We start from the raw sequence: 13,683 nt of genomic DNA, 5'->3' as shown, positions 1-13,683 counted from the left end.
CTGAGGCCGCTGACAGATGGTGTCAGGGAACCTGGGTGCACGTCAGCACCTGCTGTCAGCAGAAGGCAATTCTGCTGAGGGCATTCAGCTGCCGGGTGGGCAGGGCCCGTCCATTCCCGCGTGGACCCCGTGTATCTGGATGCTGCTCCTTGACTTTGGGGAAGGGGGTCAGGGACGGGGAACACCCTTGGGGCATGGAAGCAGCACCCCACCTCCACATCTGGCCTCCTGCCTGGTGGAAAATATCCCCACAGTGGGGGCATCTGGTTGGCAGGGAGTTGGGCAGGGCACGCCCCAGGGGACGTCCCTCAGGGCACGTGAGCCAGCCTGACCCCAGGACAATGGAGGGGAATCTGCCCACTGGGAAACTGAGGCCCCGCAAGGCTAGGCACACTGGCTAGCGAGGCCATCCACGGGATAGGAGCGGCCCCTTGGACCTTCCCCTGCCCCGTGACTCAGTGTGCCCTGGCACATCCGTGTGCCCTGGCACAGAGCCCCCGGCCCAGTCCCCGCTCCCCAGGGGCGGCCGCTGCTTTCTTCTCGGCCCTGGCTCGGTTCACAAACCCTTTTCACTGTGTGCCCAGCCCTGGCCAACAAGGGCTTATTCAGCATCGGCCTGTGTCCTGCTGCTGGGGAGGGCAGGGCTGGAGCGGGAGGAACATTTGTGTAACATGGAAGGCATGCTTCTCTCAAAGGGCAGGAGAGGCGATTCCCAGAGAAGGACACCCAGGGAGGCCGGCCGTCAGTGACCAGACACCTGACCTTACACACCGGCAATGATGCGCACATCAGACCCAGCTCGAAGCTGCTCCAGCCCACCTAGCGGACGGCACCAGCGCCCAGCAGCAGCCAGCCCCTCGCGGATGCAAGAAAGAGGCCTCAGCCCTGGGCGGGGGCTGTGCGGACACTTCTGAGGTGCATGCAGGTGCCTGTCATCCAGCAGGAGCCCGCAGGTGGACAGCATGGGGGCCACACACCTGGGGACCGGGCAAGGGGTGTGGAGCACCGTGGGACACCCCACAGCAGAGGACACAGCGTCAGGGCACATCCGCGTGTGGACAGCAGGACAGCAAGAGTTGAAATGGTACTATGAACAAGTTGCAGAACAGAACGGCCACGAACACATTTTATCTAAACACGGCGCATGCCATGTGTGTGCATGTGTGTGTGCGTGTGCATGTGTGTGTGTGTGCATGTGTGCATGTGCATGTGTGCGCGAGGGTGTGCGTGTGTGAGAGGGTGTGGGAGGGTACATGCGAGGGTGTGTGCAAGTGTGCGTGTGCGAGGGTGTGCGTGTGTGTGCATGTGCAATAGTGTGAACTGAAGCCACTGGGCCTCTGGTCAAGGCAGATGGGGCCACTCCCCTCCAAGCCTGCTCGGGAACTAAGCCCAGGGATGCATTCCCACACCCAGGACTTGTTCCAAATGCTCCGCGGGAGGGAGGTCGGTCCCTGGAGGCAGAGATCGTCCTGCTGCTGCTCATGTGAGGACACGGGGAGGGACTGGACCCTCAGACCAGGTGGGGAGGGCCCCTCATGGGGCTGGAGTTTGGCCACCTGCCTCTGTACATGTGTAGTGGAGGAACGCCCTTGCTGGGCCCGCTGAGGAGGAGACAAACTCTAGAGGGTGGTGACCTGATTTGTGAATGGCTGAGCCATCTGATGAATGAGTGGCCCTTCGTGGACCGTCCAGCTGGTGGGTTTGGGGCTCAGAAGCCACACTGAGCCACCCCAGGAACAAGCACGGCCCCTGTGGGGGTAGAGAAGGCAGAAGGAGGGGCACCTCAGTTCCAGGCTTGGCTTGGAAATTAAGAGGTGTCTGGACCCAACCTCTCCTCCCCTCCATGCTCCACCAGCCCTCGCTGTCCTGCACCTGTCCTGTTTCCACAGCGAGTCCACACACGAAGGTCAGGCACTCACTCTGGGCCAGGACTTGTGCCGGGTGCAGGCAGCACAGCTGCGTCAACGCTGCCCTGTCCTCAGGGACTCTCCTGGGGAATAGAGGCCTCCCTGCCACTCCCCGTGCTGTGCCGGCAAACGTCTAACAGTCAGCAACCCAGGAAGACCCTGACTCGCAGCGACTGCCGCTTCCCATGGTGTAAACGCTGCCACCACAGCCGTCTTCACGCTGCCCCTGTGATGTCGCTGAACATGGCCCTGCAGAATAGAGTGTGGTGGCTCCCAGGAGCTGGCAAGAGGCAGCTCCACTCCCCACCACCCCCTCCCATTGCTCTGTGATTCTCCTAATGGGGGAAACTTACACCATGACCCGCCCAGCGTAATAAGAGAACACTCCATCCCTGACTGTATCTGGAACTTCTTCAGCATTTTATTGTGGAGCCCGGCACCTCCGCCTGGATTCTACGGTTAACATGGGCTCATTGTCTTCACCGTAGACCCGTTCACCGCTCCGTCCCTCCACCCCTCCGTCAACCCATCTCACTTTATTGGACGCGTTTCACAGGAAGTTGTAGGCATCATTATATTTCCACACAAATACTTCAGAAGTATTAACTAGAGTCCAATATCTGTCAACAGTTCTCTTGTTTTAGGTAGAATTTACAGTGGAATTCACAGATCTTAACGGTCCCGCGAGCTGAGTTCTGAGAAGTACACACACCTGCGTCTCCCAAACCCTCACCAGGAATATTGTCAGCCCCTGTGGAGCCCGGAGATTTATCAAAGACCTAAAAACAGAGAACTCGTCACAATCCCACTGTCCCAGTAAAGAGATTTATCAAAGAACTAAAAACAACTCATCCAGCAATCCCACTGCTGGGCAGCTACTCAGGAAATGATTACATCAAAAAGACACCTGCACGTGTTCATTCATCACAGCACCGTGCGCAATAGCAAAGACATGGAATCAGCCTAGGGCTCCACCAACAGACGGCTGGAGAAGGAGAATGCCGTGCATATACACAACGGGGTACTATTCAGCCACGAAAAAGTGTAAAATCGTGCCTTTTGCAGGAACGTGGATGGAACAGGAGAACACAGTGCCAAGTCAAACAATTCAGAAATGGGACACAGAGCACGTGTCCTCACTTTTACTGGTGGGAGCTGAATGATGGGCGCCCGTGGGTGGACACAGAGTGGGGAACACTCATTCACGGAGACTCGAGAGGGCGGGCGAGGGATGAGAAAGTTCCTGGTGGGTACAATGTACACTGTCTGGTGATGGCCACACGGACAGCCCCGACGTCACCACTACACATTGTTTCCATGTAACAAAACTGCACCTGTACCCTTTATATTTACATATAAAAAATAGGCCAGGCACAGGTGGCTCACACTTGCAATCCAAACACTCCAAGAAGCCAAGATGGGAAGGTGAATTGAGCCTAGGAGTTCAAGGCCAGCCCAGGCAGCAGAGTGAGACCTCGTGTCCACCAACAATAAAAAATTTGCCATGCGTGGTGGCACGTGCTTGTAGTCCCAGGCACTTGGGAGGCTGAGGCGGGAGGATGGCTTGAGCATGGAAAGTTGAGGCTGCAGTGAGATGTGATTGCCCCACTGCACTGCAGCCTGGGCGAGACAGCAAGACCCTGTCTCAAAAATAAATTAATTTAAATAAATAATAATAATGATATAACCACTTTAAAAAGCAAAAAAAAAAAAAAAGACAATATTGTCATCAACCTAGACATGGTCTAATATGGTAGCTATTTATGTTTACCCTTAAAGTCATTAAAATTAAATAAAATTTAAAAGCCGGCTCCTCAATTGCACAGGCCACACTTCCTCAATTACATGGGCCACACTTCCAGGGCTCAGCAGCCACATGTGACCAGTGACCACCACGTGGTTCACACAGACACAGGTGTTCCCACCACCTGACCGGTGATCACCACATGGCTCACACAGACGTGGGCGTTCCCACCACGTGACCAGTGACCGCCACGTGGCTCACACAGACACGGGCGTTCCCACCACATGTGACCGGTGACCACTGTGTGGCTCACACAGACACGGGCGTTCCCACCACGTGTGACCAGTGACCACTGCGTGGCTCACACAGACACGGGCGTTCCCATCTCCATAGACAGTCCCACTGGACATGCTACCCTGGGAAGTTTCCACAGACCACATTTGGTGTTTAAAACTGGACTTTCTTCCTCCGTGTGGCCCAAAGCCTTTTTAAACGGCTCTTGGTGGTGCGCTGAGCCCCATGCACCAGATGGTTTCCCGTGGCTTGTGGGTGAAGGTGGAGCTGAGGAGGAACTCGTGGGTCCCAGGGGAAGACCTTTCCCTCACTCCCTGGCGAGAGGCCTGGTGTCCACAGGCTCTCCAAGGCACCTCGCACGAGGGACGCCTGGATCATCCATTGGCAACATGGGCGGCAGGACCGGGGCTTTGACAGCCAGTCGGCTGTGTGAGGACCACAGCATGAACATCTCGAAACTTCCTGGTGACGTTCTGACGCCATCGTGCATTTTTCATGCAAGACGAATGGTTTGCCGTGCATTAGGCTTCCTACGTGGGCCCAATCCTGACGCAGCAGCATGGGATCCCTGCAGTATTTCAACCCCGTAGAAATAAATCACAGGGTGCAGATTGCAAGCTGTCAGTTATGCGTTCCAGGCAGCCCTGGAGAGCCGCCTTCTTGCAGGGAGGCTGCTGCCCCGGGAAGGAAGCCCCTTCTGTCCTCAGGCACCATGGCGCCCTGCTCTGCACTCCCTCCCGAACACCTGTGGGGCCTCAGCCACGCTGCCTGGCTCCTCCGAGCACCCGGATCACGGGGAGGAGGGACGAGGTACCCCCGGCCTGTTGGCTCCCATTACTCCTGGAGCAGAGTCCAAATTCCTCAACGAAACCCACTGAACCCCGCTGGGAACACCCTGGGATCCGCTGAGCCCTGGGGCCTCCCCTCCTGCACCCCCAACCCTCAGTCTGTACCCCTCAGAGACTCCCAGGCAGGGAAAGCTCACTCTTCCCTCCTCCAGCCTTCACCAGGCGTGTTTCCTCCTAGAACACGGCTGCACCGTCGTGGGCAGGCCCTGGAGCTCCGTCAAGGCCCAGGCACCACATGTGCAAGCATTTAAATACAGCCGACCTGGCGGATGCCCTAAGGCAGGCAGGGCCCGGAGCTCAAGAGATGCCCACGCACTGTGGGTCCTGCCGTTAAATACCACCACTCTGGCTGACGCCCCGTGGAACGCACAGTTTAAATATCACCGCCCCGGCTGATGCCCCGTGGAACTTGCAGAGTGGGCTCCGTGCTCCCGCCTTGACGGACTTCACACCAGCCTGGACGTTCAGACTCAAGGTTAGGAATCTCTGCCTCCTGACAAAACACAGCCACACCCCCTGCCTCCCTCCGTCGCCTCCGGCTTCACCCTCGTGGGAAGGGGGCTTCAGGCTCCTGCTGGGCCCGCACTCTGAGTGGCCATGCTGCATCCACATCCTGCACGGAGTGCCCTTGGCTGCCCCCACACCGAGCACAGCACCGCAGGCAGAGGACGTGGAAGAGGAAGACACGGAGTGCTCGTGGGACCTTTGGCGCAGGAGCTGCAGGAATCCCAGGGCCTTGGGGTACTCAGGATGGGGTCGCAAAGGCAGCTCAGGCCTCAGCTGAACTGGAGGGGAACACAGGACCCCTCTTGCTCGGGGCTAAGGGTGGCACTGTCCTCCCTGGGGCCTTCAGGCTCAGACCAAAGCCTCGGTCTTGTTGGGGTCTGGTGTGAATTGGAGCCATCCCACAGGTGGTGTGCAGAGCCAGCTCATAAGAGCTGAGCCTTCATGTCCTGGAATCGGGTGAGCTGGCCCATTATACGCAGCACTATTAAAATGAAATCAGCCAGGCGTCGGGGCTCGTGCTGCAATCCCAGCATGCCAGGAGACCGAGGAGAGGGGATTGCTGGAGGACAGGAGTGAGAGACCAGCCTGGATAACACAGCAAGACTTCATCTCTACAGATAAAAATATAAACCAGATCACGAGGGCAGGAGATCGAGACCATCCTGGCTAACATGGTGAAACCCCGTCTCTACTAAAAATACAAAAAATTCAGCCGGGCTTGGTGGCGGCGCCTGTAGTCCCAGCTACTCGGGAGGCTGAAGCAGGAGAATGGCGTGAACCCGGGAGGCAGAGCTTGCACCGAGCCAAGATCGAGCCACTGCACTCCAGCCTGGGCGACAGAGCGAGACTCCATCTCAAAAATCAATCAATCAGTCAATCAATAAGCTGGATGCAGTGGCGTGTACCTGCGGTCCCTGCTCCTCAGGAGGCTGAGACAGGAGGTTGAGCCCAGGAGGTTGAGGCTGCAGTGAACTGTGGTTGTGCCACAGCCCTCCAGCCTGAGTGATGGAGCAAAACCCTGTCTCAAAAACAAATTAAATCATAAGAACTTACAGAGGAGTCACTATAAACAGAAGCGCTGAACACAGCACTCGCCCCCGCCTCTCGCGGTGTGGCCCTGTGCGCTCCTCCAAGCTCCTGAGATTGGCCGTGTGTTGTGTCTGTCTGAGGCCAGGTCACGTGGGGTCACCGCAGGGTGCCCACCCCGGCCTGCAGTGTGTCCCCTTGGCAGCTCGAAGCCAGCCCCGGCGGGAGCATTTGCACCACAGGTACAGGCAGACACTCCCCATCTGGGCTCTTTCTTCCTTGGAGCCAGTGGTCACAGTCGCCAGCCCACTCCAAGCCACACAGGCCATGGCAATGGCAGCCTGACCACGTTCCCCCATTCCAGGCTGCCCTCCACGGAGACGGAGATGCTCCTTGCTGAAAAGCGCTGCTGGGTGGAGGAAATACTTGCTCTTAGGAAACCCACTCAGCCAGCAGTGGGGAAAAGCCGAGCTTCTTTTCTGTAGGATGTTTTCTCTTTTAAGTTCTTATCTGAAAGCAAAGAAGAGGCTGGACACGGGCTGTCTGAGGGCTTCAGCTTGCCTGGGTCCTGGGGCCTTTGGGCTTTGTACCTCTGACCCTCTGCTCCCTGTGGCCACCCACCTTGGACCCAAAAGGCCACGGTCAGCAAATGTCCCAACCAAAGGAAGAGGAGGTGGGGCTGGGCAGCTGCTGTGAGGTTGGGTGAGGCCTTGCGGCCACAATGGATGTCCCTCTCCAGCCTAGAGCTGGCCGGAGAGTGCTGCTGAGGCCAGCCCCGTGGCCGGAGGTGTGGGGGGCAGGGGCTGGAACAAAGGAGCAGCTGGGCTGGAGAGCCTTGGCCCTGTCCCCAGCGGCTTCCAGACACATCTCTGGCCCCGAGCTTGAGTGCCTTGTGGCCTTCCAGGGAGGCCGGCGCCCGCTCCCCCAGACTGGGCAGCCTCGCCTGGTCCCGTGGTCCTGGGGAAAGAAAGGCCTGGGCCCGGGACCCAGAGAGAGCTGGGGAATTGAAAAGGGATGCAGGCCCCTGGGAGCAGCTGTGGGGTGGAGGCGGGGTGTGGGGGCTGTGGCCAGCACTCGGTGGGCTGGGAGACGAGGGCTAGGGCTGAGGTTCTGGGGCTGGCAGACTGGGAGTTCAGAGCTGGAAGATGGACAGCAGGGCCAGCACTGGCTTGAGAGCAAGGCCCTGCCATCCTGGGGCTGGGCCGCTATGAGCCCTCAGGCTGTGTGTCTGGGAAGCTGGAGGTGGGGGTGTCCTAGGGACGGGGGACAGTGGGCTGGGCCTGCACCAGGAGACTGGCCGGGGCACCTGTCATAGGTAGGTGTGTGTGGGTGGCAGTGCGGCTCAGCCTCGGGACACAGGAGGCCACACATGAGCCGTGACCTGCACGGGCACCCAGACCAAGCGGCCTGGGAGGTGTGGGTCCTCCCAGACAGGCATGAAGGCCCAAGACCATCTTCTTCCTGCATTTCCCAGAGTTCCTCTCACCCGGGGCCCGGGGAGTTCTTGTGGCCGGGAAGCATCATTCATTCTGCAGGGCGGGGCTGAGCACGGACTGCTGGGTTTGCAAAGGGAGTGACTGCCGGCTGCCCCCACCGGCCACAGGGTGGCTGTCGCCCTTCAGGGCTCCATGAACAAGTTTCCTCAGATGTGATGAGCTCCCCAACACAGGAGGTAAGCAAGAGGGGTCCCTGGATGTGATGAGCTCCCCGTCACAGGAGGTAAGCAAGAGGCGTCCTCGTATGTGATGAGCTCCCCGTCACAGGAGGTAAGCAAGAGGGGTCCTCGGACGTGATGAGCTCCCCGTCACAGGAGGTAAGCAAGAGGGGTCCTCAGACGTGATGAGCTCCCCGTCACGGGAGGTAAGCAAGAGGCATCCTCAGATGTGATGAGCTCCCTGTCATGGGAGGTAAACAAGAGGGGTACTCAGCCCTCTGTGGTGTTTGCTGACCAAATTTCAATCTTCCCTTCCAGCTAAGACTCTGGTTTTCCTTTGGGAAAGTCCTCGATCTCAGTGTGGCTGGGGACTCTCCCACCCCTGGGCTCCCAGTGGGCCCTCCACCCAGGGCTGGCCCCGACCCTGATGATTGTCCCAGCGTTGGACAGTGACCCAGGCCAGGTCACTCAGGCTCTGGGACTGGGATGCTCAGAAAAGAGGCCCCTCCCTGCAGGGCCACCCAGAGTGTGGGGAACCTGCCTGGGAATGGAGCCCAGGTGGAGAAAAGCAGAGCCAGAGGTGGGAAGAGTCCACGCCCTGATGGTGCTGTTGGAGCACCTGAATCCAGCCATACCTGAAACCCACCACCCTGCACTTTCTGTTAGGAGCCAGCAATGCCCACCTTGTAAATACCCACTTGACCTCAATCAATATGAGCGGGTCTCCATCACTCGGATCTGAAGAGTCCTTGCTAACGCCCTCTGCTAGGATGCAGCCCAGTCTGTCTGTGGCTCTGCAGGCTTCCTGAGCACCTCTGCAGCTGTACCTGAGCACAGCCTCCTGGGGTTGCCATCTCTCCCTGCCCCATTGCCCCCCTCATCTTGCATCTTGGGGCAAAGGCTCCTCTCTTCCTCCCAGAATCTTTGGGCCCTCTGGAGCCCCTCCCAAGGCCGCAGTGCCCCCACCCTTGTTCCAAAGACACGAACCCAAGTAGCCACACGACGAACCCAGAGGAAGGGTCTCTGAGGGGCAGAGCCTTGTCGCCCCATGGAAGCCGGCTCTTCCTCAGCCTGCCTTGCCAGCACAGGGGGAGGTGGGACGTGGTGAGAGGACCCCACGCAGACCCCACGTCAGGTCCCCACTCCCCGCCCCTTGTCATTTCCATCGGTGTGACCCCAGGCAAGCCACATAACCACTCCAAGCCTCGCAGGTTAAAAATGGGGTCAATAACTCCAGCAGTCTCCTCCTGGAAGTGTGGAGAACACGTCCGGCCAGGCCGCTCAGCCACGGCTGCCCTAGTCCCAGGCAGGGGTTCAGGGCAGGATCCCAGGGGCTCCTTGGGCCAGGGGTGGGGCTCGGCCCTGTACTGGGGCTCGACCTGGATCCTGCAGTGCTGGGGCAGTCACCTGACAACCACTATCCTCACTGACTTCATAAAACCCACCAGGAAAAACCGTGGGGGACATCCCCACGCACAGCACTTCACAGTTCCTCAGATGCTGCGGCGTCCAGCTCAGGAAGTGAAGGTGAGGAAGGGAAAAGGGAAGGAAGGGGGTGGGTGCGGTGGCTCACGCCTGTGAGGTCAGCACTTTGGGAGGCTGAGGCAGGAGGATCGCTTGAGCCCGAAGTTCAAGACCAGCATGGACAACATAGGGAAACACCATCTCTACAAAAAATAGAATTAGCCGGGTGTGGTGGCATGCCCTGTAGTCCCGGCTGCTCGGGAGGCTGAGGCAGGAGGATCCCTTGAGCCAGGGAGGGCGAGGCTGCAGTGAGCTATGATCGCACCACTGCGCTCCAGCCTGAGTGACAGAGCAAGATCCTGCCTCAAAAAAGAATTTTTTTTATTTTAATTTGAAAAAGGAGTCCCTCGGCCGGGCGCGGTGGCTCAAGCCTGTAATCCCAGCACTTTGGGAGGCCGAGACAGGCGGATCACGAGGTCAGGAGATCAAGACCATACTGGCTAACACGGTGAAACCCCGTCTCTACTAAAAAATACAAAAAACTAGCCGGGCAAAGTGGCGGGCGCCTGTAGTCCCAGCTACTCGGGAGGTTGAGGCAGGAGAATGGCGTAAACCCGGGAGGCGGAGCTTGCAGTGAGCCGAGATCGCGCCACTGCACTCCAGCCTGGGTGACAGAGCCAGACTCCGTCTCAAAAAAAAAAAAAAGAAAGAAAGAAAGAAAAAAGAAGGAAGGGCCTGGGCTGGGTGCCGGGGGGAAGGGGGTCCCGGCAGGGGTGACAGGATGTGGGTGCCCGCCTGGAGCCAGCCCGTCTGGAGGACTCCAGCGCCCTCCTTGCAGGGAAACACTAGGCCCTCCTTCCTCCCGGGTCACCCCGTCCTGGGCACATAAACCATCCAGATGGACGATGGAGGGACTGCCTGGGTCAGCCGCAGGTCGGCAGGAGCCACAGTTGTGGCACCTTCCTGGTGGGTTTCTTGGCATCCTTGGGGAGTGGCAAGGAACTGGAAGGGGGCAGCCTCTCTGCAGGAGGCTGCGGGCGTCGGGCGTGGAAAGATCTGAGCGTGGCCTTGGTGGTTCTGGGCAAATCAGTGCCCCGTTTCCCAGCTGTGCCTGGTGGACACAGGACCTCAGCCACAGTCGGCCCCCCGAGCGCTGCTTCCCTCCCCCTGCCCAGGAACCTGGCTCAGAGCCAGCAGCTGCGACCCCCGCACCTGGCTCCCCTGGGATCTGTGCTGAGTGACACCTGCAGGTGATGCAGCAGCTCCCAGACCAGCGCTGGTGGCTGAGGCCTGGTGGCTGAAGAACAGGCTGGGCCCGCTCAGCAGAACCTCCGGGGTGACCCAGACCCTCCCTTCCACAGGAGGCACATGGGTCCCCGTTTCCAGGAGCTTAACCCGACCAGAGAAATGACCCTGGAGAGCAGAGCGGCCGCCCTTGCCTGGGCACACAGGCCCCGACTCCAGACCTCAGGTTGCCGGGTAACATATTTTCCAATGACAGCTGCTGCCCGTGCTGCCAGCCAGGCAGGAGAGCCGGGCCCTGCACTGGGCTGGGAGAGGCCTCCCCAGACGCCCTGGGACTACCCCGGCTCACCCATTCCCCCCAGCCCAGGTGGCCAAGGCGTGGGGCTCAGAGAATGTCCAAGTTCATTCAACAAACCTCAGCAGCCTACGCCACGGGGGCTCCGTGTGCGGCAGGGGAGGCGTACAGCCTGGCACCAGCAACTTTCCCAAGTCACCTGTAAAACGGGGCGGTGGATCTGACCGGCAGGGTCTGGCACCGCACCCTCTGACGCCCACAGCCCTGGCACCGGCTGCTGAGGGGCTCTTTCCCCAGGCCCACGAGCAGAACCATAGGTCCCCGGAGGGCTAATGGCTGTTTCCTGGAGGGGGCAGGGGCAGGAATGGCTCCCCCACCCTCCTGACGTGAAAATCTGTAAAATTCTCTGCTCTTGGAGCTCTGGGCGCCCAGCAGGCCTTGGTCAGCCTGTGAGCAGACACTGCAGCCCCATCGGCCTCCCACACAGAGAACCCCAGACCCAGTGACCACCTCAGAAGGCCTCACAGGGCCCCAGTGCCCGGCATCCCCTCAACCTCCCACACAGAGAACCCCAGACCCAGTGACCACCTCAGAAGGCCTCACACGGCCCCAGTGCACGTTGTCTCCCCCAGTGGCTTTTCATTTAAATGGATTTCCAAATCTCTCCTCCCCAAACAAAGAAGCACTCTCCCCATCCCCTGCATGACTGAGGGGCCAATCTTCTGAACAGGAAACTGGATGTCCAGCTTAGTGCGGAGCTATCTCGGGCCAGGCCAGGTCTCAGAAAGCTATTTTGAAGCCTCCTGTACCCCCAGCCGGGGTGTAGCTCAGGCCGACTGCCCTCTCCCCAGGCACTTCCCTGGGACACCGACACCTGCTTCCTGGGACGTCAAAAATCGAATGTGGTGTCCTTCAAGGCTCAGCCAGGGACCCACCAACCAAATGGCATCTGCCATGTTATGCTCCTTATTATTTTATTTTATTTCATTTTATTTTTAAACAGTGCCTCGCTCTGTCACCCAGACTGGAGTGCAGTGGCGCGACCTCGGCTCACTGCAAGTTCCCCCTCCCGGGTTCCAGCCATTCTCCTGCCTCAGTCTCCCAAGTAGCTGGGACTACAGGCGCCGCCACCACACCCGGCTAATCTTTTGTATTTTTTTGTAGAGACGGGGTTTCACCGTGTTAGCCAGGATGGTCTCAATCTCCTGACCTCGTGATCCGCCCGCCTCGGCCTCCCGAAGTGCTGGGATTACAGGCGTGAGCCACCGCGCCCGGCCCCTGTTTTGCTCCTTACGATCATCATTGTATCTTTATGAGCTCAAGCTGCTGTCCCCTCCGAGTCTGGCACATGCTGGCTGGAGACTGGCAGCACCTGGAGGGGGAAAAGCAGCCGTTTGGAGTCAGCAGTGACAGAAAATCAAACGCTGCTGCTCGAGGAATCAGAAGCTGCCCTTCTGAGCTCTGCTGTGCATCCTGCGGGCTCCGGAGAGATTGGCCGGGTCCTCCCCCACCTGCCTGGGGTACAGGACTTGCTGAAGACAGTGGGGGAAGAATGTCCACATTGTTAGACAAGCTTCAGTTTTCTGAGAATTTTGCAATGCGCCCCCGTGCAGGGTGAGTGGCTCCAGGGCACATGAAGGCCCTGGCTGCCCCTGAGTTGATTTAAAGCTCGGCTGCTGATCTCCGGTGACAGGTTATTTGTGTAACCTACAGTTTTCTATGCACATAGTAATTTCCACCTCCCTCCATGTCACCCAGAAGACACGTTTTTACCCTGAGTCGGAGCAGGAGAACTGTCTGAATGAAAGTGACTTCACAAAGGGCTTGACTGACAGGCAGGCTCGGGGAGCACCGGAATAATGTCCGGGTTATCAAAGCAGACGCAGGTGGGCAGGCGAGAACAGGCATGCTCCCCGGCTCAGAAAGGCCCGCTCGGCTCACAGGAGGCCCCAGAGCAGGAACTAACAGGCACAGGGATCGCTGGCCCCGTGCGTTTCCCTTTAAACGCCGTCTAAGCCGTAACGAAGTCTGATTAGTTTCGCTGAGATGGAAACTGAGAGGAACGAACGGTGATATTCAGCAACCACCATCACCTTCCTCTTTGGACAATCCCATCTCAGTCCTGTGCTTATGCTTGTTCCCCGTGGATCCTGACTACACACCCTCACCTCATGCTTGGCAGTTCGTAAACAAGATGCCCCTCTGTGGTGATGGCGTACGCACAATGAAAAGCTTGACTCTGGGGGGCCAGACAGGCCTGATCTCGGTAGCTCTCAGGCTTAGTCTGCACGCTACCTGGGCCGAAAGAGCCGAATTCGAAGCTCTGTGTCCTTGCCTATGAAAGCGGGGAGAGCAGAACTTACTTGGAAGACTTGTGTGACTCGGGTGAGAGTTCAGCTGCACACACACAAAGCGACATGAGTGAGCAAGTGTCTGGCAATGGCGCAGCCCAGTGTGGAACAGCAGCTGCTGCCTCGTTGTGACACACAGTGGCTGCCTCGTTGTGACACACAGTGGAGCCGTCTCAGCTCAGAGCCTGCTCTGGCCCCTCCACCTGGCCCTCTGGGAGGGGCCCCCCTTGCTCCTCCGAGCCAAATTCCTACATCTGGGGTCTCGAGGGCAGGAGGCCGGGGTGGGTTCAGTGAATCCTGAACAGTGAGGTGGCTCAGTTTCCCTCCTACCAAATGGACCGGGTTACC

The 13,683-nt window shown here is 58.8% G+C and overlaps 1 protein-coding gene across 1 annotated transcript; it reads right to left on the bottom strand.

Annotated features, from left to right (window-relative positions):
* Positions 1-2,040: 2,040 nt before the first annotated feature.
* Positions 2,041-5,743, bottom strand: LOC105483494 (uncharacterized). The gene is given in 8 exon segments (XM_071094069.1): positions 2,041-2,156; positions 2,620-2,686; positions 3,048-3,150; positions 4,257-4,370; positions 4,985-5,037; positions 5,039-5,130; positions 5,174-5,590; positions 5,593-5,743. Coding segments are annotated over 8 exon segments (1,113 nt in total).
* Positions 5,744-13,683: the final 7,940 nt, after the last annotated feature.

The sequence above is a fragment of the Macaca nemestrina genome, chromosome 4 (assembly GCF_043159975.1).
Source record: "Macaca nemestrina isolate mMacNem1 chromosome 4, mMacNem.hap1, whole genome shotgun sequence".
In the NCBI taxonomy this organism is placed as follows: domain Eukaryota; kingdom Metazoa; phylum Chordata; class Mammalia; order Primates; family Cercopithecidae; genus Macaca; species Macaca nemestrina.
The sequence above is the reverse complement of the archived record's forward strand: the minus strand, read 5'-3'. Positions and strand labels throughout refer to the sequence as shown.